At 54.7% G+C, this 21,761-nt stretch overlaps 1 protein-coding gene across 3 annotated transcripts; it reads right to left on the bottom strand.

Annotated features, from left to right (window-relative positions):
- Positions 1-399: 399 nt before the first annotated feature.
- ZNF335 (zinc finger protein 335) lies at positions 400-21,043 on the bottom strand. Of its 3 annotated transcripts, none has more exons than XM_055300731.1 (28): positions 20,295-21,043; positions 19,374-19,624; positions 17,442-17,682; positions 16,576-16,653; positions 16,059-16,358; positions 15,838-15,972; positions 14,921-15,067; positions 13,173-13,425; positions 12,907-13,084; positions 11,786-11,898; positions 11,037-11,055; positions 10,789-10,905; positions 10,632-10,708; positions 10,384-10,544; positions 9,433-9,665; positions 8,448-8,541; positions 8,260-8,354; positions 4,517-4,776; positions 3,444-3,555; positions 2,984-3,358; positions 2,101-2,243; positions 1,862-2,016; positions 1,641-1,744; positions 1,475-1,552; positions 1,218-1,301; positions 1,069-1,134; positions 904-985; positions 400-817 (listed from the first exon to the last, which is right to left on the bottom strand). In XM_055300731.1, exons 2-28 carry the CDS (start codon positions 19,572-19,574, stop codon positions 690-692), a joined length of 4,029 nt encoding a protein of 1,342 aa, XP_055156706.1. In that variant the 5' UTR covers positions 19,575-19,624; positions 20,295-21,043; the 3' UTR covers positions 400-689. The 3 variants fall into 3 exon arrangements, with proteins under 3 accessions (XP_055156706.1, XP_055156692.1, XP_055156697.1); XM_055300717.1 differs by having other exon boundaries at positions 15,838-15,975; positions 20,295-21,042; XM_055300722.1 differs by having other exon boundaries at positions 14,924-15,067; positions 15,838-15,975; positions 20,295-21,040.
- Positions 21,044-21,761: the final 718 nt, after the last annotated feature.

Here is a 21,761-nt window from a genome sequence, read left to right as displayed (position 1 = left end):
AGACCTGGAGCTGCCACAGTGAGTGGGCAGCCAGCTGATTCACAGTCCAGGATCAGTAGGAAGAGCAGCTCTGAGCCACCATGGGCTTTAGGGTATGGTCTCCATGCAGATAGGCACCTGGCTGTGCTGCCCTCTGAAGACACAGAGGAGCAGGTATTCTTCTGGGGCCCCGGGGAGAGGGGAAGGAGGTCTGAAAGTGCTCATAGGGGTTCTTACCAGATCAGCCATCTCTCCTAGTATCAGGCCTCTGCCCCAAGGGCCTGCCCTGCTGTTGGCCACCACACTTACAGAGGTAGGGCAGGCCGCACTGTGGAGCTAGGCAGCTCTTGTGAGCTGTAACAGGCTCTTCTTTCCTGCCATTTCCCAAGTCCTTGCGGACAAAAGTAAGATGGTCAGGACTGGACTCTGGTCCCTTTATTGAGACTGAGGGGCCAGTGGGTCCATCCAAACAAAAATAAATTTCTCTCCCCAAAGCCTGCCTGCAGGCTAGGGCACCCAGCATGTCCTGGCTGGGGCCCATGGTTGTCCCCTAAACCCAGCAACGCAGGTCTGGCTCTCTTAGAGGGGCAGGATACTGGCTGCTCAGTGTCTGGAGACCCTAGGCGGAACAGGGAGGGGAGTCCCAGTGGGCCCCCCACCCCCAGCATGGTTGGCCCTGATATCCACAATCTGCGTTAGGCCCTTGGGGCTCAGTCATCCGTCAGGGTGATGACGTCATACTCGATGCCCTGGTGTTGCAGCTGTTGGATGTGTTCAGGCACCGCCTCTTCTGTGCCAAATAAGCCCTGGGCTTGGGCCATGGCAGCATCAGCCACCGCTGTCAGGGGAGGGGAAAGGATGGTGAGCCCAAGGCCCCAGAAGCCAGGCCTGAGTCCCCATGGTTGTCAGGTTCCCGCCCCATACCTGTGACGGCTGAGTGTGCCGCAGCCTCCAGTTGGGCCTGTGTGACCAGCTGCTGGCCTGGGGACACAGGCACATACTGGATCTAGAGTGGAGAAGCCAATGAGATCTGGCCTTGGAGGAGCTTGGCCTGTACCCCAGCACACCCTGGCCCCCTAAAGGCCCTACCTGGGATTCCTGAAGGAAAGGGGCCCCTTGTTCATACTGGATGTGTGTGATCTGGCCTTCCTGTACCTAGAGGGAGAAAGGCCATTCAGTGATCGAGGAGGTTGTACACTCCTCCCCTCACTTCCTGCCCCTACCCAGGCCTGGCCTACCTGGATGTGATGGCCCTCTGGAACCACAACATATTCCTGGGGGAGCAGATGCTGGACCCCATCCTGGGAGATGATGTACTGTACCTGGAAAAGGGTACAGAATAGGCAGGAGCTTAGAGTGAGGAAGACAGAGCAGTGGGCCAGGGACACCCACCATTCATGATGGCAGCTGCAGGTATAGACCCAGGGAGGGGTGGTTCCTCAAAGAGGGGCCTGGAGGCCGGTGGAGGGTGTATGCTGCTGGCTGAGGTGCTCACCTGGTTGTCAGAGGTCACCAGATGCTGCACTGTTTGGCCATCCGCTGTGGTGATCTCCTGGATGTAGGTGGCTTCTTCCTGCCAGGACCAGGCCAGCTCTAGCCTCGGCTCTGTGCGCATCACCCCTCCCTGCCCCATCCTGTGACCTCCCAGCCCAGGCTCTCACCTGATTGGCCACTGTCTGTTCCTGGGCCACAATGATATGCTCCTGGCCCAGTGCCTGCTGTAGCCGCTCTGAGCCCAGGACCCCGTGGCTGGACTGGAGTGCAGCTAGGCAGATAAGGGAGGGTACTCACATAGGGGCTTAGGTGAACCTGTAATTGCCCTGGCCCCTGGTCCCCACCCTGGTGTCCTGGCCTCCACCCTGGTGTCCTGGGGGCAGCTCACTGTGCAGTGTGGCCAGCGTCTCATCGTCACTGTTCAGGATGATGGTCTGGGTGGGGGTCCGGGCTGGGGTCCGGGCAGTAGGTGTCCCTGGCTTTCTCCCATCAGGGCTGTGTAGCCGCTGGATGTGGAACTTGAGGTGGCCATTCCGGTTGAAACTGAGGGGCCAGGGAAAGGCTCAGGAGCAGCCCCATCACACCTGCAGCAGCCCTCACACCCCACCCACCTGTCCCCAGCCTCACCGCTGTCCACAGAGGTGGCATGCAAAAGGCTTCTCGTTGGTATGGGTCAGCATGTGCCGCCGCAGGTCCTTCTTATTCTTGGAGGCAAAGCTACACTGGCTGCACTGGTGAGGCCGCAGGCTTGAGTGCTGTGCCATGTGGGCCTGGGGAAGGGGCAGAATCAGGGGTGCTGGCTGGGTGACAACATAGCCCCTCACCCACAGTGCTGCTGGGGAGTCTGTCCTCAGATGGGGAGGAGTTGCATATAAAGTATGAAGCAGACTGAGACCTGGTGCTTCTGTGTGCTGAGAAGGAAACGTCACAGGTCCCATCGTGAGGTCCTTACAGATCCTGCCCCTGTTCTGACTCAGTGTACCCCCACTAAGCCTAAGATATAGGCTCAGATGAGGGAACCTCTGAAGGGCTCTTCCAGCTGGGATATTCTGGGGTTCTGGGCCCTGCTCCCTCACTGAGCTGCTGTGAGGACTCAGAGCAAGGCTAGATCTGGAAATGGTAATTCCTGGGGGAAGGCCCCCACCAGAACCTGCCCTCCCCACCAACTTCCTTGCTCTGTGCGTTCTCCCTATTCTAGACAACCTGCGTTTCCCTGAGCACGCCTCATGCCACCATGCCTGTGCTGTGGCCTCTGGAGACCCAGGTTGGCCAGCACCCGCACCCTGAGTCCTGTTCCCTGTGCTCTGTCATCTGCATTCTATTCATGCCGGGGACACTGTTGGGCATGAGTCACACTGGTTTGGTTTCCCGCCAGACTGAATGCTGAACCCTCTCAGAGTCATCTCTGACCCTAGAAGGGGGCAGAGGGCTTGGCTTGGGGTGTTCAGTTAAGGTTTATGACACAAGTGGCCGAATGAGTGCCAGGAGAGGCACAGGGCGTAGCACCTACCCGGACCTCAGGCCACTGGCGGGCACTGAAGGGACAGTCAGGACACTTGAAGGCACTAGGTCCGGCGTGGGCCCGTTTATGACTCTCCATCTCTGCACGGCCAGGGAAGGCCTCAGCACAGATTTTGCAGGAAAACTTCTTTGATGATGCCGTGGCTGCAGATGGCGGCGAAGGTGGAACTCCCAGACCCAGGGCTTTGTTGGCCACAGGGGGTGGGGAAGCAGAGCCCTGGGAGTCTCCCACCCGGTGGGTCCTGGCTGGAGATGGGGGTTCAGGGCCGTCTCTGGGCAGACCCCCACACTGTAGCAGGGGCCACTTGGCTCCAGAGGCCAGGGAATCCGGATTTGGGAAGGAGATAGAGCCATCTGCAGTCAGCTGTAGGGAGATGGAGAAGCATGAGACACTGACGAGGATGGGGGAAAGATGAGAAATAGGGGAGGACTGGTATCCCAAGCCTCACCTCGATGTGGTGCAGCTGGGTCCCATCAGCTGCCATGATATAGTGGGTGCCAGCTTCCTTCAGGGTGTCACTCACAACCACAGCCTGGGCTGCCTCCCCTGGGGGCTCCTCACTGTGGGCACAAAAGTGGGGAGGAATGAGTGCCAGGAAGGGATGGAAGGCCACAGAACCCCCTACACCAAAAAGTCATCAACAGAGGGGTGACTGCCACCACGGGTGGCCTCCCTGGCATGAACTTTCATTCTGCCCCTTTCCTGCTGCACCTCGACAGTCTCTTCCAGAAACGGTGACCACAAGTCCAATGTATCATCCTGTTCACCCGTAGTAATCCTGGCACCCTTGGAGGGTAGGGTGGGCAGAGAGCCCCAGGGGTCTGACCAGGTGTATCAACAGGAGGGGCCAGTGGGGGAGGCAGGGCTGGCAAGTACCCGGAGACCAGAGCAGATGGCAGACACTGTGACCAGGCCACCCGAGCCCGCAGCCAGCCCAGGGACCCGGATTCCCATCCCAGCCACACACAGTGACACGTCGGTGCCTGGACGGAGGGCTTTCTCCGACTGCCCAGGACTTCATGAAGTGAGCATACACACAGTACTGGCCCGAACCTGCTCAGTGTAGGGGAAGCAGAGTGCAGTTGCCAGGCCTCCAGTGCCAGAGAGGAGCCTGAGCTTGCCTGCTGGGGCAGAACTGGACACCACCTTGGGGATCACCCACAACAAAGAGCATGTGACTTTAGAACCAAAGGTTCAACTCTTCACTTACTCCTGGTCTGACCTCGGGCCAGTTACTCAACGTCCCTGGCCTATTTCCTCACTTGTAAAATGAGAGAAACATGGATCTCACAAGAATGGTTTAGGTGAGTTCACGAATGTCCAGTGCCTGGAAAATCTAAGTGGCCCAAAAATAGTAGCTTCCAACCTCCTGAGAAAGCTGTGACTCTCATGGCTAATTATGTTACACGTATTAGGACTTTTGCTTCCCGCCAACTAGGCTCCAGTGGGCACAGCTCTTATTTGAGGCTCCCAGCATGCCTATCAATGGCTGAAGGGGGCCTTGGAGGCAGCAGGTCTCACCTGTAAGGTGTGCCAGGAGCTGACGTCCCCTCCTCCATAGGGGGTGCTGTGATGACGCTGTAGCCAGTCCCACCAAATGGACCCGGTGCCAGGGTGATCTGCTGCAGGTCAGGGGCGCCTAACTGGCTCTCTGCTGCCACGCTGCCCCCCGGCTCTGCCACGTGGAGGGTTACCACTTGTGGAGTGGCACCTGCTGGGGAAGGCTGCCCACCAGGGCATGCTAACTCTGCTTCCATGTCCTCTGACTTCACCACGGCCACCTATAACAGAATCCGTGGGCATTATGAGCAGGGTCTGTGGTGAAGAGGCTGGTGTTCAGGGGCCTTCTCTATTTCAGGGCCTAAAGGTTACCCACACTCAGGCAACCAAGTGCTGCCACCAGTCATTTGTACAACCCCAACTGTGTGTTCTTTCTAAAACACAATCAGGCTCTCCAAGCCCCACCCAGCAACTGGAAATAAACTTAACAAGACCAGGGTAGAGCAATGCTGCCCTCCAGGGGTGTTGGGCAATGTCTGAACATTGGTACTGGCACATACGGGTTATTTGTCAGGGATGTGGCTAACTACCCCACAATGAATAAGATGGCTCCTGCAACAAAGACCCATGCAGCACAAAAGGCCAAGATTGAGAAATCCTAGGATAGAGACAAGTGGCAAACCATTTAAAAAAAAAAAAAAAAAAAGCATGATCTCATATCTTACTCCAGGTCCGATTCAAATAGACCAAAGACTCAAATGTAATAATAAAAAACGCTAAATAGGAACGCCTGGGTAGCTCAGCGGTTGAGCATATGCTTTTGGCTCAGGGCGTGACTCTGGAGTCCCAGGATCGAGTCCTGCATTGGGCTCCCTGCATGGAGCCTGCTTCTCCCTCTGCCTGTGTCTCTGCCTCTCTCTCTGTGTCTTTCATGAATACATAAATAAAGTCTATTAAAAAAAAAAAAGCTAAATATATGAAGAGAAAATGCAGATAAGTGTTTTTATGATCCAGGGTGGGAAGATTTTTTTCTAATCATGACAGAAAAAGATGCTAGAACCTACAGCAAAACAAACCATAAACTGAAATGAGAAAAATGTAGTAGTTAACAATTCATATGAGAGAGAAAACGGGAGTCTCCTTCATATACAAAGAGTCGCTGCAAAGTGATGATAACACTAATAGGGGAACCTGGATGGCACAGCTAGTTGAGTGTCCAACTCTTGGTTTCAGCTCGGGTCATGATCTTGGGGTAGTAGGATCGGGCCTGCATGGGGCTCCATGCTCAGTGAGGACTCTGCCTAAGGTTTCTCTTTCTGCACCCCCCCCCCCCCCCGCTTCACGTGTGCACTCTCAAATAAAATCCTTTTTTTTTTTTTTTTTTTAAGACTGACAATAGGAAAACGGATACAGGACACAAAAAGGTAAGTCAGAGAAGAACTAAGTGGTCCATGAACATACAGAAAGTAGTTCAATCTAATTTATGGTCACAAAATTATAAATTAAGAACATGAGGGGTACCGGCTGGCTCAGAGAAGCATGCCACTTTTGATCTCGGGGTTGAGTTTGAACCCTATATTGTTTGGGTGTAGAAATTACTTAATTAAAAACTTAAAAAAGAAAGGTCATGAAATATACTTCTAGGGCAGCCCGGGTGGCTCAGCAGTTTAGCGCCGCCTTCAGCCGAGGGTGTGATCCTGAAGACGCGGGATCAAGTCCCAAGTCAGGCTCCCTGCATGGAGCCCGCTTCTCCCTCTGCCTGTGTCTCTGCCTCTGTGTGTGTGTGTCTCTCTCATGAATAAATAAATAAAATCTTTTTAAAAAAATTTACATACATACACACACACACACACACACACACACACTTCTATGTGGAAGAGATTTATTAAAATTAGGGACATCCAGTGTTGGCAAAGGCATAGTAAACATGCTCTAAAGGTGGTCACAAAAACCAACGTATCTCTGTAAGAGGCTTCATACCTTCAGACCCACCAATTCTACTTCTAGGAGGCTTTTTAACTAAAAAATGTTTACGAGCACCGGATATATGTGTACTGCCCTGATTAATGAAAAACTGGAAATAACCAACAAAGGACTGAATGAACTTACAACATCTATACGATGGAATAACATGGAGATGTAAAGTGGAAATGTCTTAGAGAGGAGATCTGTATGCACCTACCAGGCCATTCCTCACATACTGCGGAGTGAAGAAAAGTGGGCTGTGGATACGCATGAATCATGTGACCCTGAATATATATGTATTTATTTATTTTTATTTTTTTCTAAATATATATTTTTAAGATTTATTTATTTGAGAGAGGGGCAGAGGCAGGAGGAGACAGAATCTCAAGCAGACTCTGCATACAGCATGGAGCCCGATGTGAGGCTCGATCTCATGACCCTGAAATCATGACCTGAGCCAAAACTGAAGAGTCGGATGCTTAACCGATTGCACCACCCAGGCACCTCCATGATCCTATTTTTTAAGGAGCAAAATGTCTCTGTGTTACTGTGTATGTAGAGAAAACTGGAAAAATGCCTGTTAACGGGGAGGGGACGGATGTTAAGGACTTTTACTTTCTGTACAGAACATTTCCTAATGTTCATTTTGGTGGGTTTTTGTTTTTTTTTACAATATGTTTTTGTAATCAGAAAAAAATGCATGAAATACTGGCATGATGACAGAACAACAGAACAGAACTTGTCCTGTATATGTGGGAATCTAGAACATGATAAAGTGGACATTTCTAACCACTGGGGAAGATTATCTGATATACTGCACTGGATAACATTTGGGGGAAAAGAAGTAAAGTTAGTCCCCTACCTTTGTGCATACATCAAAAATAAATTCCCAGTGGAGTAAAGATTTAAGTGTAAAAAATGAAACCCTAAATAGAAAATACAAATGAATGTTTATATAATCTTGGCGGGGGGGGGGGGGAAGAAGGAGGCCTTTCTAGGGATGATATCAAAGGCAAAAACTATATAAAAGACTGATTTAACGGTCTAAAAATGTACCAGTTCCACACTCCCCCAAAGGCGCTCAGGGAATCCTAGGAAGCTGTCCTGGTCCAACACCAGGCTCCCTCCTCCACAGACTTTTGTCTGTCCTCCAGCCCCCAGGGGCACATTATTGCTCCAAGTTCTTGGAATTTATCGTCTCAAACACAGATTCAATATGTTTTCAAGAGGCTCAGAAACAGGAGGGGCTCCCAAAGCTCTCCCCACCTGAGGAGCGTGGGAGGTGAGGAGGGGCAAGATACTTGCGGTATTTCTTGCCCAGTGAGGGGGGGCAAGAGCGACCCCAGGCGGCAAGGAGGGAGAGGTCGTGATTGGGGAGGGGGGGCGGGGAGGGTGTTGGTGGCTAGGGATCAGCCAGGGCTCCAGGCCCGGGGATGGTGGAGCAGAAGCGAGCGCCCTGGGGGCCTCCTGGCAGTGGGAGGCATCCCAGGATGAGGGTGCTGGGCTACATGGAAAGTGGGCTCCGACCCACAGCACAGGGGGCTGCAGAGCTGCAACGCCTGAGCTGGAGCAGGGGGTGGTGCTAACTGCTTGGCCAGGCAGAGGTCGCCAGTGGCCCTCCCGGCACCGGGGATCCCCCAGGCCCACGTCTGCTCCCTCCTGGGTTTCGGTGGACTGTTTCTTGGCTCAGCGGGAGTGCCCTGAGCATGACTGGCTCCTCTCCTCCAGGTGGGGTGTCAGGGCAGAGCAGATGCGGAAGGTGGCTGCGTAGGGGGGTTGGGGGGGCGGCGGCGGCTCACCTGCAGGGCTGTGCCCCCCAGCTCCCGCTGTGCACTCATGTTCAGCAGCAGATCCAAGGCTGTCTGCGTGGCCATTGCTGTCGACTCCTCAGCGCCTGGGTTGAGTGAGACCTATGCCTCAGAACAGGCCACCGCCCCGCCCCCCTTCTGCCGGGCTCCCCAGAATCCCGCCTTCCCTCAGAGCTCACCTTGCTGGTAGATGATGGTGGCCCCACCAAGGGTGTCAGGACAGAGCAGTGGGGGGGTCTCGGGTGCCTGGAAAGGTGCTGCCTCTGGGGGAATCTGCGGGGTGGGGATGTGGCCAAGCCTGAGAGGGGGCAGCTGGGATTCCAGCACGGGTGACCAAGCACCTCAGGCGCTTCATATCCTCTGGCTTGTTTCATCTTCACACAACCACGTCTCAAGATATCTCTCAGCTCAGTGCTACAGATGAACTGACCGAGGCTCAGAAAAGCGGAACACTGGCTACGGTTCCACAGCTAGTAAGTAGCACAAGACTGACTCTGGAGCCTGTGTTCACCAGCACACAGAAGCGGTCCATCTTTTGGGGCACGGGAGGGGGAGACAATGTACTCGGCTATGAGACTACACTTCTCGGCCTGCCTTGCAGCTAGGAAAAGTGGGGCCTTGTGGCTAAGCAGGAGCTTCTGGTTAAGTTCGCAGGGAAGACAGATGGAGAGATGGCACGCTTCCTTTCTGCCCTTCTCCCATCCCTTCCTCCTGCTTCTTGCCTGGGATGTGGCTAGAAGACTGGAGCTCCTGCAGCTATACTGGACCATGAGGCAACCACAAAGATGGAAGTCGTATGCCTAGGATGGCTGGGAAAAAATATTGAGAGAGCTTGGTCCCTGATGACTGACCATGGAGCTGCCACACTAGCCCTGGGCTGCCGACCTCTGGACTCGTTTGTGAGAGAATAATAAACTATTACCACAGTTAAGCTACAGAGATCCCATTCTCTATTCCTAGCACTGAAAGCCACTCCCACTCTGAGCTTAGGGATGACATATCTGTGACCTCATCTGCTCTTTACTGCAGTTGGAGAGGCAAGGACCATTCTGTTGTCCCCAGTGTGCAAATGAGGATGCTGGGGATGGGAGAGGTGATAGGACACGGTCATCCTGGCCCAGGGCCCCAAGCCCCTTCTGAATGCAGCCTGCGTGCTGAGCTTACCTCAGGAGGTCCTGGGGAGCTGGGGGGTGGTCCAGGGGCTGCACTATGCTGCTGCTTCAGCTCCTCAATCTGCTGCAGGGAGAAGAAGGGGCGACGGCGGGAAGGGGGCTCCTCAGGGTGGCGCCGCCCCCATTCCTCAAAGCTGCTGGCATGTCGGCATCGTACATGCAGGCGCAGATTCTTCTTGTGTCGTGTGCTGAAGTGGCAGTACTCACAGGCAAAGGGCTTGGCCCCTGCAGGCACAGGCGAAGGGATGCTTGGGCTTTCCCACCCCCCTTTACCATGAAGCCTTCCATGAGCCCAAGGACCTCTCCAACTGTTTCCCTCCCAGCACTTCGTCCTCAAGCTCAGGCAAGCACATGGTGCAGTTTGTTCTGGCGGGCCAGGCCAGGTGTGAACTAGGCCCCCCGGCTGCACTCACAGCCTTCCTAGCAATATCTCATTTTCATGGCACATGGCTACACACTCCTCTTATGAATCATCTCTCCCACGTAGACAGGAACCCAGCCCTCTAGTGTGTCCAATCTCCCCCAGTGTGCCCATCAGAAGGCTGGGCAGCAAGCAGGAGAAAGAATCAACTGTTTTGTCCACTTTCTGTGGGCCGAGCATGTGATGCTGCTTCTCCTACTTCATGCGCAAGGGCAGGGCCTCTGTAAACGTTTCCTGCCCAGCACCCAGCAGACAGGGCTCAGGGAACAGAACCATCACATGGTAGGTACTTCTGACTCCCCCTTTCACAGCCAGGGAAGACTCAGACAGGGCAAGTTGGCCCACGATTATGCAGAGAAGAGCTGGCTGAGCTGAAGAGAGAGTGTGGCACCCTTAGAGGAGATTCCCTTACAACCAAGAAGCTCAGGCTGCTCTCTCCGGGGGCTGTGGCTGTGGAGCAGGAGGGAGTGGACAAAGCAGAGCCTGTGACTCAGGGCACAGTGAGCTGAGGGCCAGCCTGACCTGTGTGCTTGACAGCCACATGGGAGAGCAGGAAGTCCTCCCGGAAGGTGCGGTAGGGGCAGAAGCTGCATTTGAATGGCTTGTCACTGACATGAGACAGCTGGTGGTTCAGTAGTGCTTTCTTGTCCTCACACACAAACTCACAGAACTCGCACTTGAACCTTAGGGTGGTGAGAGGGAGGGAAGTTCAGCAGTAGGCTGGGCTGGGCTGGGGTGCTCCAGTCCCAGGGGCCTCCTTGGGAATATACCTGCGGTTGGCAACAGCCTGGATATGTGTGAGCAGGTGCATCTTAAAGGTGTAGCGCTTCTTGAAGGACTTTCCACACTGTGAGGAACAGAGTGAGTTAGATGGGGGACTGCCCAGGGAGACCCTCCATCCTGCCCCCAGCCCTTGGCTCCACCCACCTTGTCACACATGTGGGGCTTCTCCGTGCTGTGTGTCTTCATGTGCTGTGTGAGTCTCTTCTGCATCGGGTAGACACGGCCACACACAGGGCAAGGGAAGGAGCTCAGCTTGGGGGTCTGGGATGGGACAAGAAGGGACCAGATGAAGAAAGAAGGGGAGGAGAGAGGGTGAGACCTCACCTCCTGCCTCCACCCTGACAAGCAGCCCTCAAGCAGGCTTCTTTCCCCAGGCTAGGGCCCAGACTCACCGGATCTGGTCTCTTCTTCCTGGGGGAGAAAGGCATAGGAGTCAGACCACTGCTTCCCCAAGCCCACGTCAGACCTTCTCACACAGACCAGACCCAGTCTCAGTCCTGAGTGTCCCTATTGTCTGACCAAGCCCTTCTCTTCACAACAGGGTTTCTCTAAGTAAAATTCACTAGGAAATGCTAGGAGGCATGCTGTAAATTCTGGAATGGTGCTTTCCTCCTTCATCACAAAATAAAATGTGCACTGTAAAGGCCCTAAGAAGTCCTGCAGAAAAGAGCTGGTGAACCAGGTGTTCTATTTGGTGTCCCCAATCTTACTTCCCCCTGCCCAGCTTTTTAAAATAAAACCCATAAGCATCTTGGAGATCAGGCTTTCCTGAAAGCACAGTTTGAAAGTCAGTGTCCTTATGGATTCCACCTCTGCTCACACAGCACCCCAAGCAGAGTGAGCTCTTTCCTAAAGCTGAGCTGATTTACTGAACTTTAGCTACACAATTCCCTTCCATCCTTTCAACAATGACCATACCCACCTCACAAAGCGCACAGCAGGGAAGAGACTGAACAAGAGCCCCCAGAAGCCCTGTTACTGCTCTAAGCCAAGCGAGCTGGGATGAATGGCCTATCTTTCTGATGTCTGTAATGTGCTGCCAATGGGGTGGCCCAGGGCAGGTGCTCAGCAAGGGGGAAACGCGGTTGTGCTGGGCCTCTACTTCCCACTCTGACCCATATACACCCCTGCATGCACTGACCGGTCTCGACTGTGCACAGCTGCGTGCCGGACCACATCCTTCCGGTAGACACTGGTATAGCTGCATTCGTCACACTTGTAGGGCTTACTGCCCACGTGATTGAACATGTGCTCCTAGGACAGAGGTAAATGGGGTCGTGGGCTGGGGTTGGCCTCCCTTGCTCCCCCAACCTGCACCCACAGTCTTAGAGCTGCTGTGGGAGCAAGTTCCCAGAACTCAAAGGAGTGCTGTAGGGGCCAGAGCCTATTAGGGCTGGGCCCTCTCCCCAGCATGGGTATCTACTCTGCACCAGGCCCTGTGCTGGCTCACCATCTGATGGAGGCAGAAACAGGTTCAGGAGGAAGTAACCTTGGCCCCAAGTGACCTTGTGAATGGCAGAGCTTGGAGTCAAATCCAAGTAGCACGGCTCCAGAGCCTACACTCTCCTGGGGCAGGGTTCTAGAGAACAACTTCTAGGTCATGGGGCCCTGTATGAGGGAGAATGTACCGTGTGCAGAAAGCTTAGGGGCTCTGGCCTGTGCTTCAGGTAGCCCCTATCCCATGATGGCCAACTCTCTACCTTACTTTGGCCAGGCCAAGCCAGTTTCCTGGGTCAGTAAAATGGGGCTACTGATACCTACAATCACTTTGGGTTGTGTGAGCATGAAATTCAAGCAGGCCTACAAGGCCCGGGTACTGAATAAAAAATGGCCTAGGGTGGCAGCAAGCCCACTGGCACTTTTGGGTAATTGATATAAAAAGGAATGCCTTTCTTGAGACACATTACTGCCATCTACTGGAAAACTTTCTAACATACTGAATTAGATAAAACCAGTTGTACTGCCATCTGCTGTGAAGTGCAGTGTGTCTGTGTGTGTGTGAAGCAAACCTATGCTGTCTGCAATGTGCAGAGCACCTCTGATGACATGGCACCACTGTGCAGTGTGCAGCCTGCACAAGTGCCCAAGGCACTGCCTGAACTCCTTCAGCACACCAGCAGCACGCCATGTAAGGTGCCCGACAAAGGGGCAGGAAGGTGCTAGCCAATGGCCTGTGAACTCCATTCCCTTTGGCACTGCCTGCCAGCCATCACCTCTCTATCCTAGTGCTGCACCCTGCCCCCCGCCCCACCCGTTGCCTACCTTGAGTGAAGACCAGCGGCGGGAGCGGTAGCTACACTGCAGGCACCTGAAGAGCTGGGGGTCCCCGGCCTCGTGGGAGTTGACGTGGAAGCGCAGGTCCTCGTGGGACAGGAAGCGAGAACCGCAGATGCGGCACAGGAAAGGTCTCAGGAGGGGTTTGGGAGACTTGTAATAATACCTGACAGGAGGGCGTTGGGGAGAGGTCTGGCTGGGCTGCACCGCCAACCATTTCACCTCCCCTTATCCAGGCTCCCTGTGCCACATACTTGCGGTATTTCTTGCCCAGGAAGCGCCTGGAGGGCCGGCCGCGGCGGCGGGGCAGAGCGTCGGGCTCATCTGGGCAGGAGGGTGCTGCGTTCTCCACATCCGACTGGCTCACACCAGGGTCCACAGGGGCCCTATCAGCCTTGCCCAGGGCAGCCAGGCATCCTGGACCCGAGGAGCTGGGTGCTTCAGGGTCCGGGGGCTCTGGAGGGCTCTGTCCGCTCTGGGAACTCACCAGAGGTTCCCCTTCCACACCTGCCACGGACATGGGCACGAATTAGCCACAGACACACCAAGACAGATGTGGACAAGTGTGCCAGAGGCCAGCCGAAATATTTCCTCAAACACTGTCACAGGCTCCCGATGGGCACTTCAGGTCATGGGACAGACGCAGTGGCCTGCAGTTAGAGGGCAGTGTGGACACAAGCCCTCCTACAGTTGGCCTGCTGCTGGCACAGGACAACTCACACACGACAGTCTGCAGCAGCAGCAAGAGCTGGGGACTTCCCTGTCAAGAGACCCACATGCTAGCTCAGCTCAGACACCGGACTTCTGTGCATCCTTGGGCAAAGCCACCGCCCTGAGTCTCATTTTCTCATCTGTCAAGTGGAGATAATACCTGCTGTGCTAGTGATCTCATGGAACATTCTAGGGCCTGGGAGTAACAGCAGGGACTTTAACACTGCTTTTCCCTAGGGAGGCTGGGAGGCTGGAGGGCAGACGAGAGGAAGGGAGGAGACATCACATCACTGCACACACTCAAAACGTTTAAAAGTCTGAACAATCTGAATGTGTTACCTATTCAAAAACATCAACAGAAAAAAAAAATCTACAGTATTCCAGTGTAATGTTTTAAAAATTAAAAGTGATCTACACAATGCCAATGATATCTGCTTCTTGATGGGGGGAGGGGGTACTGGCTATACAGGTGTATTGCCCTCATCAAAATTTCCTAAGGATTATGTGTATTTTCCCATAAAGATCTTAACAATAAGTTATTTTAAGACGCCTGGGTGGCTCAGTCACTTAAGTACCTGCCTTCAGCTCAGGTCATGATCTCAGGGTCCTGGGAACAAGCCTGCGTCAGGCTCTCTGCTTGGCGGGGAGTCTCCTTCTCCCTCTGCCCCTTCCCCTGGCTCATGCTCTCTCCCATGCTCTCTCTCTCAAATAAAATCTTAAATAAAAATTTAATAATCTCCCCCAAACTGCATATACAAAAACAGCTAATATGTGATTTTGTATGTATTTACACCTTAAAGAAATCGTGAAAGACAGGTGCAATCATTTCCATTCATAATAATGGAAGAGGGGATTCAAGAGGCAAAGTACCATGCTCTGATTCACACAGCTAGTAGGTGGCAGAGCCTTCATGCCCACGGGGCTTTCTCCTCCCCTGCCTGTAATACTCCAAGCCAGTGCTCCCTGGACAGTTTCAGGCCTCAGACTTGATGTCATTACGGCAGTCATACTTAAAACTTATCTTCTTAGCTTAGTTATAAAGATTCAAACTTCTGTGCTGTGACACCTTGCCATTGAGAAGCCTTGTCACAAAGCTGATGTATCACTTCTCAACTCAGGGTTTCTCAAGCTTGGTCTGAGAAGGCTGTATGAGGAGGCCTGCAGGCCCCCCTGGTTTGTTATATGCTGCCCTGTATGGCCCACTCAGTCTCCAAGGCTCTATAGGAAGAAGTAGGGAATGAGGCCACCATTCAGCCCCACTCACACAACCCCACCTATGACCAACTCTCACCACCTGGGAGGTCCGAGGTCTCTAGGCGAGGCAGTTTCCGAGGCCGGCCAGGTCTCCTTCTCGGTCTTGGAGTACTGGGAGTAGGGCGCTGGGGCCGTAGCTGCCGGCCCCGGGGCTCATCCTCGGCCGGATTGTAGTCACTGTCCTCTGTGGGGACCACATGAGAAGGTGGTGGGCATCAACCCTGACCCCTAACTCGGTTTCCCTGGGAAGATGCCCTCTTCCCATCCCTGCCTACTTCCCCTCCAAGCTCACCAACCAGTAATGCCTCCTCCAGAAAGCCCTCCTGGTCTCCCCCTGGCTGACTATGAATGCCTCTCTCCAAGCCCCTGCAATCCTTTCTCTGCACCCTTCCTGACTCTGACCACTAACTCAGCACCACTGTGTTAACTAGAAAAAGATGCCCCTTCCTTAAGACACTTTATAGCCACTGTTAGAAAATAGTTGGAATAAACATGCAAACCTACAACTCTGACAACCATGCTATTCAGTGCAAGAGCCACTAGCCATGTGTCACTATCAAGCACTGTGTCTGATTTATACTGAGACACTGGATTTCAAAAAACTAGTATAAAAAAAAAAAGTAAAATAACCTGATAATTATGATTAAGCTTAATCTTTCAACCTTTTTACGTATAGTTACAAGAAAAAAATGCATGTGTGGCTTGTACTCTATTTCTGTCGGACAAGTGTGAATGTGGCCCTCTTAGATGTGGTGCTCTTTTTTAGTGCACAGCCTGCACAGCTGTACACAGAGGTCTTGACCTCAGAGCCCCAACTCCTGTCTTATACTGGAGGCACCCACATGCCTGAATCTGTGCCAGGTCCTCTTTCCCAGCCCTCCACATGGGCCAGAGGGAACTCAGTATTTGTAGACGGCTATGGCAGCAGTACGCCTGGGAGCCAAGGTGGCCTACCCTCTAGGTCATCAATGGCGCCGGCGTCGATGATGTCATCATCATCTTCCTCCTCTGGCCCCTCTTCCTCCTGGGTCTTGGCTGAGGTGCCCCATTTCCGCAGACGCCCCTTCTTTCCAGCCGCAGCTGCTGCTGCTGCTGTGAAGATCAGAGAAGTTTGCCATGTGTGGCTCTCGGCACCCACCCCCACCCGCACAGCGTCAGCCAGTCAGCCAGTGCACCTGGTCGGAAGTGACGCTCCCGCATATGGCGCAACAACGTGGCCTTGGTGCTGCTCCGGTACTGGCACATCTTGCACTTGAATTGCTGTACCACCACCACCTCCATCATGGCCTCCAGGCTCTGCAGGTCTGGCTCCTCGGTGCCAGAGCCTGGGGGCGGCTGCGCCGGGGAGCTGGGCCTACCCCGTGCTTCCTCAGGGGGCTCTAGGCACGTGGATGTGGGGCCATCAGCCAGGGCCTCGATGGCTGCCAGGCTGTGAGCCAAGGTGGAACTGGACATTGGCGAAGCCATGGGGGCACCTGGTGGTGGGTGAGGGAATCAGAGAGAAGGGAAGGCGAGGGGAAGGTGGGCCATGATCAACAGCTGCCCCTCCCAGGGAGGTCCAGGGATCCGGGAACCCAAATCCCCATCAGAATGACTGGGGAAACGGGCCCAGAGCAGTGGACAACCTGCCAAGATCACACAGTGAGTTTATACAGAGCCCCCTCACCCACTGCAGGGCTCCCTGGGTCTTACCATCATCTGGGCCCTGCAGGATCAGGTACCGTGCAGTCTCGGCCCCACCATCCTCAGCGCTGGTTACGGTGATACAGCCTGGGCAGAAATGTGGGGAGCTGACGATGACAACTGTTACTGTCCACATTCACAGCCAACTATGAACCAGCTGTACTACCCACCGAGCCTCACTTGCATCCTGTCCCTGCTTGTGCACCGTCACCCAGAGCAGGACTGTCGGGATGTCTGGTGTGACACGCTGGCCCAGCACCCGGCCTAGTCACGCAGGTGGCATGGCTACCCCTGCCACCCTACCTCTGACCACTAAAACCTGGAGAGTCCCCCTCCCCATCTTCAAACCTCCCCAAGGTCATAGGCCTAGCCCCTGTATCACTTTCTCAGGGTTGACTTCCCACACCACCCCAGGGCTTTTCGAAGTCTATGGCCTTTACACACACCATTGATAACACAGGATGCAGGTGGTAATTATGAGTACAGACTCTGGAGTCAGAGTATCTGAGCTCATGGCCCAACACTTGCTGGTCACAGTGGGTTCTCATCTAGACTGTGAGGATAATAGCACCTACTTTTTTGGGGTCACCAGGGAACTGGTGAAATACTATATATAAAGTGCTCAGGACAGACCCCAGTACAAAATAAGGAACTATTGTTTCTGTATTTATTCAGCATTTATCACATGCCAGGTATTATACCGCACCGTTTCATTAAATCCTCACCTCATTCTCCACTACAAGACAGGGGCTACTATTCCCATGTTACACATTTTGGAATGCTACAGTTATTTGCCTAAGTTTGCACAGCTGGTTCTGCTGGACCTCACAGGAAAACCCGCGGGCTGACTCTTGCTGCCCTCTGCCCTAACTCACTCGGGATTAGGTCTGGCCCAATGGTGGACTCGATGATCTTGTCAATGGCTGAGCCCAGGTCTGAGGAAGAAGCCGTGCAGTCGGACACCAGCATGTTGGGGTCTGGGAGTGCGCTGGAGTGCACCAGGGCTGGGGGACCACCTGTCACCCCTGCCACTGGCCCACGGGACACAGAAGATGAATCAGGCAGGTACCCGTGGGGCAGGGGGTCTGTGCTTGAGCTGCTCTCAGATACTTCCTCCTGGATGATAGGAAACAGGGAGAGAGGAATTTTAGGAGTCAGGGATGGTGCAAGGCAGGTTGTTACCCACTAGACAGAGCTCCCGGGCCCTCAGACATGGTGAATGGTGCCATCCACACGTCAGCATCACTGATGACCAGCAGATGCGCTCTAGTCACAGAGCCACCAAAGAACAAGTTCCAGGGTCCCCAGCTCTGGTCAGGTAAGAGGCCCCATAATCCCCATACCCACACAACAGCCTGACAGAACTATTTTCACTGGGCTTTTGTTTTTTAAAGGTTTTTATTTATTTATTCATGAAAAACCCAGAGAGAGAGGCAGAGACACAGGCAGAGGAAGAAGCTGGCTCCTTGCAGGGAGCCTGATGTGGGACTCAATCCCAGGACCCCAGGATCACGACCTGAGCCAAAGGCAGATGCTCAACTACTGAGCTACCCAAGCACACACCTTCACTGGGCTTTTGAATTAGCTCTTCCCTCTGCCTGAAATGGTTCCCAACCTTGCAGCATGGCTAATTCCTACTCAGCCTTCTCACCACCATTTCACTAGTACCTCTTCTAGGAGGAGGGCCAAACCAGGCCTTTCTGTCCCAAGTGCTAGAGTCACCTGTGTCCTCTAATCATGATTCACTCTGTAGTGTAAGGTCTCCTAGGTCAGGCTGTACTTTCAATAAGGGCCAAGCCCAATCTATCTTGACCCCTGTAGCATCCCCCCAGGGTTCACCACAAGCTGGGCACATGTAGGCCCAACTCTGTTCATTTCTTTTTTAAGATTTTATTTATTTATTCATGAGAGTCACAGAGAGAGAGAGGGGCAGAGACACAGGCAGAGGGAGAAGCAGGCTCCATACAGGGAGCCCAACATGGGACTCGATCCCGGGACTCCAGGATCACGCCCTGGGCCATAGGCAGGTGCCAAACCGCTGAGCCACCCAGGGATCCCAGGTCCATCTCTGTTCAATTAACGAAACCCTTGGACCCCAAAATGGGGTCCATCTTTGGGCAGCTCTAGAACATGAGGTCTTGGAAGTCATTATCTTGCAGGTGATAACAATGGTAATGGCTAATGCTTACTGAGTACGTACTATGCGTGCTGAGCACTGTTTTATTAATGCTTTGCGTGTATTAATCCTCACAAAACCCCTACTGAGGCAGATATATTTATCATTCCGTCTTTACAGGTGAGAAAACTGAGAGCTAGAAATGAGGTAGCTTGTCCAAGATTACAGAGCCAGGAGATGGCAGCTTTACAGAACGTGCCCAAGAGTACTCCCTCTGAGGCAAGTATTCCTGCTCCATTTTACAGAGCGAAGAATGAGGCTCAAAGAGGTCTCCCGGTGAATCGGAGGCAGAGCCAAGCCTTGAACCAGGGTACCTGCATTCTCAAAGAGTGAGGACAGTGGGCAGTGGAGTGGGGAAGACCACGGCTCAGATCTGAATCGTGGCTCTGCCGGCTCCCTGTGCCTCGGGTTCCTTCCCTATAAGGTGTGCAAGAGTGATATATATGTGCCTTACTAGGTCTCAGACTTAAATGAGAAAAATCCACGTTAGGGGCTTGGCAGGGTGCCTGCCGGGCCGTAAACCAAAAACAACTCTCAGTTGCAAGCCAGCCTCTCCGGCTGCTTCCCTCGGCTGCCAGGCAAGCCGCCTGCGGTCCCCGCCTCCACCCACGCCGGCCAGCACGGTCCCTACCAGAGAGCCGCAGCCTCGGTCAGAGCTTTGCCCCACGCCGGAGTCGTCGGCCTCCGCCGGCCCCGGAGCGGCCGCGGCGTCGCTGCTGTCTGCCGACACCGCTTCAGAGGTGCCCACGCCCAGGCCGCTCTCAGAGGGCTCCTCGGGCCGGCCAGGCCCCGGGGCCGCGTCGCTACTGCTCTCCACCTCGTTCTCCTCCATGGGCTCGGGGGGCCGCCCGACAGGGAGGCGCAGGGGCTGGCTCCTTCACTCTGCGGGAAGAGGCGACGCGGGCTGGACCTGGAACAGGTGGGCCTCCTCCCCGGCCCACCCAGCTGCGCCCGTGTGCCCATTCCGCAGGTGCAAAGACTGAGTCTCCGCCGAGGAGGGGCTTTCTCGTGTGCGGAGACAGGAGCCTCGCGGAAAACCGGCCCGAGAAGGCTGGCCCCCCGATCTACAGCCTTCCCCATCCCCGGGAGCGTGGTCAGTGGCCGGTAATCTTGACCCTCCTCGTCTCCCCTCCGTAATTCCCGCAGCGCGGTCCGCTCTAAGAGCGCGCTCGGGCCGGGCTCGGCGGCTCAGCCTTTCGGCCCCCGAGTCCCCCCGGGCGCAGGGTCGGTGGTACAGCCCGCAGGCCCCCCGGGTCAGTGGCTCGCTCCCCCCTCCCCTGGCTCCCATGCGGAGGGGGCTGACAGCGACGGTCCCGGGGCCTGGCGACTCGGGGCTGTCCCCGGCGCTGCCTGCGCTCCAGGCCCGACGCCATCTTGCGGCGGCGCCGGGTTTCCGCTCAGGCAAGTGCGAGAGCGACTAAAGGGCCTGGGACCCCGGGGCCCTGTTCGGACAGCCCCGCCGGCCCGGGAGCTCGCCGCCGGCTCTCTCCGCAGCCTGGCCCCACTTCGCGGCCGCGTGCAGTGGGGCGATCTGACTGTACCCGATGCTCACCCGACGCTTTCGTCGCCGCGCGCCTCTCCGACTCCGGCATCGACGAGGTCGCCATCCTCTTCCCCCCTCTGCGGAGGGACCCGTCGGCCCACCGTAGGCCGGGACTACTTCCTACGCCGACCCGGAGCAAGACAACTTTCCGGCGTGTCAGAGGGTCCTCCTGAGGCCTCAGAACCATGGTCCAGTCCGGAGAGAGTCTAGAATTTTATACGTCGCCAAGCACGGGCGGCAGAATCCGCTATGGGTCGGGAACTACTTTCTCCTTTGGCGGAGGGCTACACTGGGAGTGGTTTGTGACGTCAAGGCTGGGTCCCTTCCCCGGGCCGCAGGGTTGGGCGCGGCGAAGGCCGCCCCACGGCCCGGGGGCGTGGCCAGGAGGGGCGTGGCCCTCCGTGGCCCGGCCACGCCCCCTCCCGGAACTGCTCCCGGGAGTGTGCGGCGCCCGGGGCGCTCTGCCTTGGCCGAGAGGAATAAACATTGTTAGTCATTTCACCTGGCTCAGGACGGGTGACTTAACGCTCTTATCGAGCCTGATCGAATCCTTCCCGATTAGGTCTGATGTATCCTGGGAGGAGGGGAGCATAAAATCCTTGTACCGTTGGGGAAACTGAGGCCCAGAGATGGGAAGTGGCTGGTCCAAAGTCACCTCTGGGCACTGGGGAGGCAAGTCCGGATGGCTGGATTCGGGGCCATGGAGAGGAGTCAGTGCCCGGCCCTTAGTGAACTTTATTCATATGTCTTTGTTCCACTAGTAGAGCTGGAGATAAGAGACCTCCCCCACAACCCTCCTCTGCTCAGTGTAAACAAGTGTAGATGCATTTTGAGGTCTGCAGCCCTTCAGGTATACCCCTCCTGATGCTGCAAATGCCGCCTTTGGCACTATTTTCTGTTTAAGCCTGTCTAGCATTTTGTGAGGGAGCCGGGCCCCTTGGTTTGTCCCCAAATCGGTGTTGCATGAGTTCAATTGAAGAATAGCTACCTTCAATTGAAAAATAGAAATGAGGCGAGAGGAGGAAGACTCTCAAAACACTCCTGTTAAAAACAACAACAACAACCCTATTTAAAAAGGCAAAGGGTGCTTCTTACAATTTGTGTGTGCTTGAGTATGAGAGGGTTTCCCTGGTCCTTTACTAGGAGCAGGTTTTGGTAGGGGAAATAACAGCATGAGGCCTCTGGATGGGTTAGGTCCCCCCATCATCCCTTCCACCCAGCAGGCCTAGGCCCCCCGAGCAGCCTTGGTAAGCTGAGTCAACAATGGTATGATGGCAGGTTGGTTTTGCACTCCCTGGACAGGTTTCCAGTGAGGACCTGATTTCTCAGCTCTGCAGAGCCAGCTCCAACCCTCACCACTTGCCAGTAGGATGTATCCTGTCTCTGACCCAACTCAATCTCTCCCAAGGATTTTGAGGTACTCAGGAGTAGTCCCATAGCACCCATTCCCCTCTCCAGCCCACCTAAGGATCAACC

The sequence above is a fragment of the Nyctereutes procyonoides genome, unplaced genomic scaffold (genome assembly GCF_905146905.1).
Source record: "Nyctereutes procyonoides isolate TBG_1078 unplaced genomic scaffold, NYPRO_anot_genome, whole genome shotgun sequence".
Taxonomy (NCBI): Eukaryota; Metazoa; Chordata; class Mammalia; order Carnivora; family Canidae; genus Nyctereutes; species Nyctereutes procyonoides.
Note: the sequence above shows the minus strand (reverse complement) of the source record. Positions and strands in the feature narration are given on the sequence as shown.

Coding starts and splice junctions, on each gene's coding strand:
- ZNF335 (XM_055300717.1), bottom strand. CDS start 19,574: ATGGAGGAGAACGAGGTGGAGAGCAGTAGCGACGCGGCCCCGGGGCCT. Junction 10,545..10,631: donor CAGGCTGTTGCCAACCGCAG/GTATATTCCCAA, acceptor CACCACCCTAAG/GTTCAAGTGCGAGTTCTGTG. Junction 3,556..4,516: donor GCTCCTGGCACACCTTACAG/GTGAGACCTGCT, acceptor TTGTGCCCACAG/TGAGGAGCCCCCAGGGGAGG.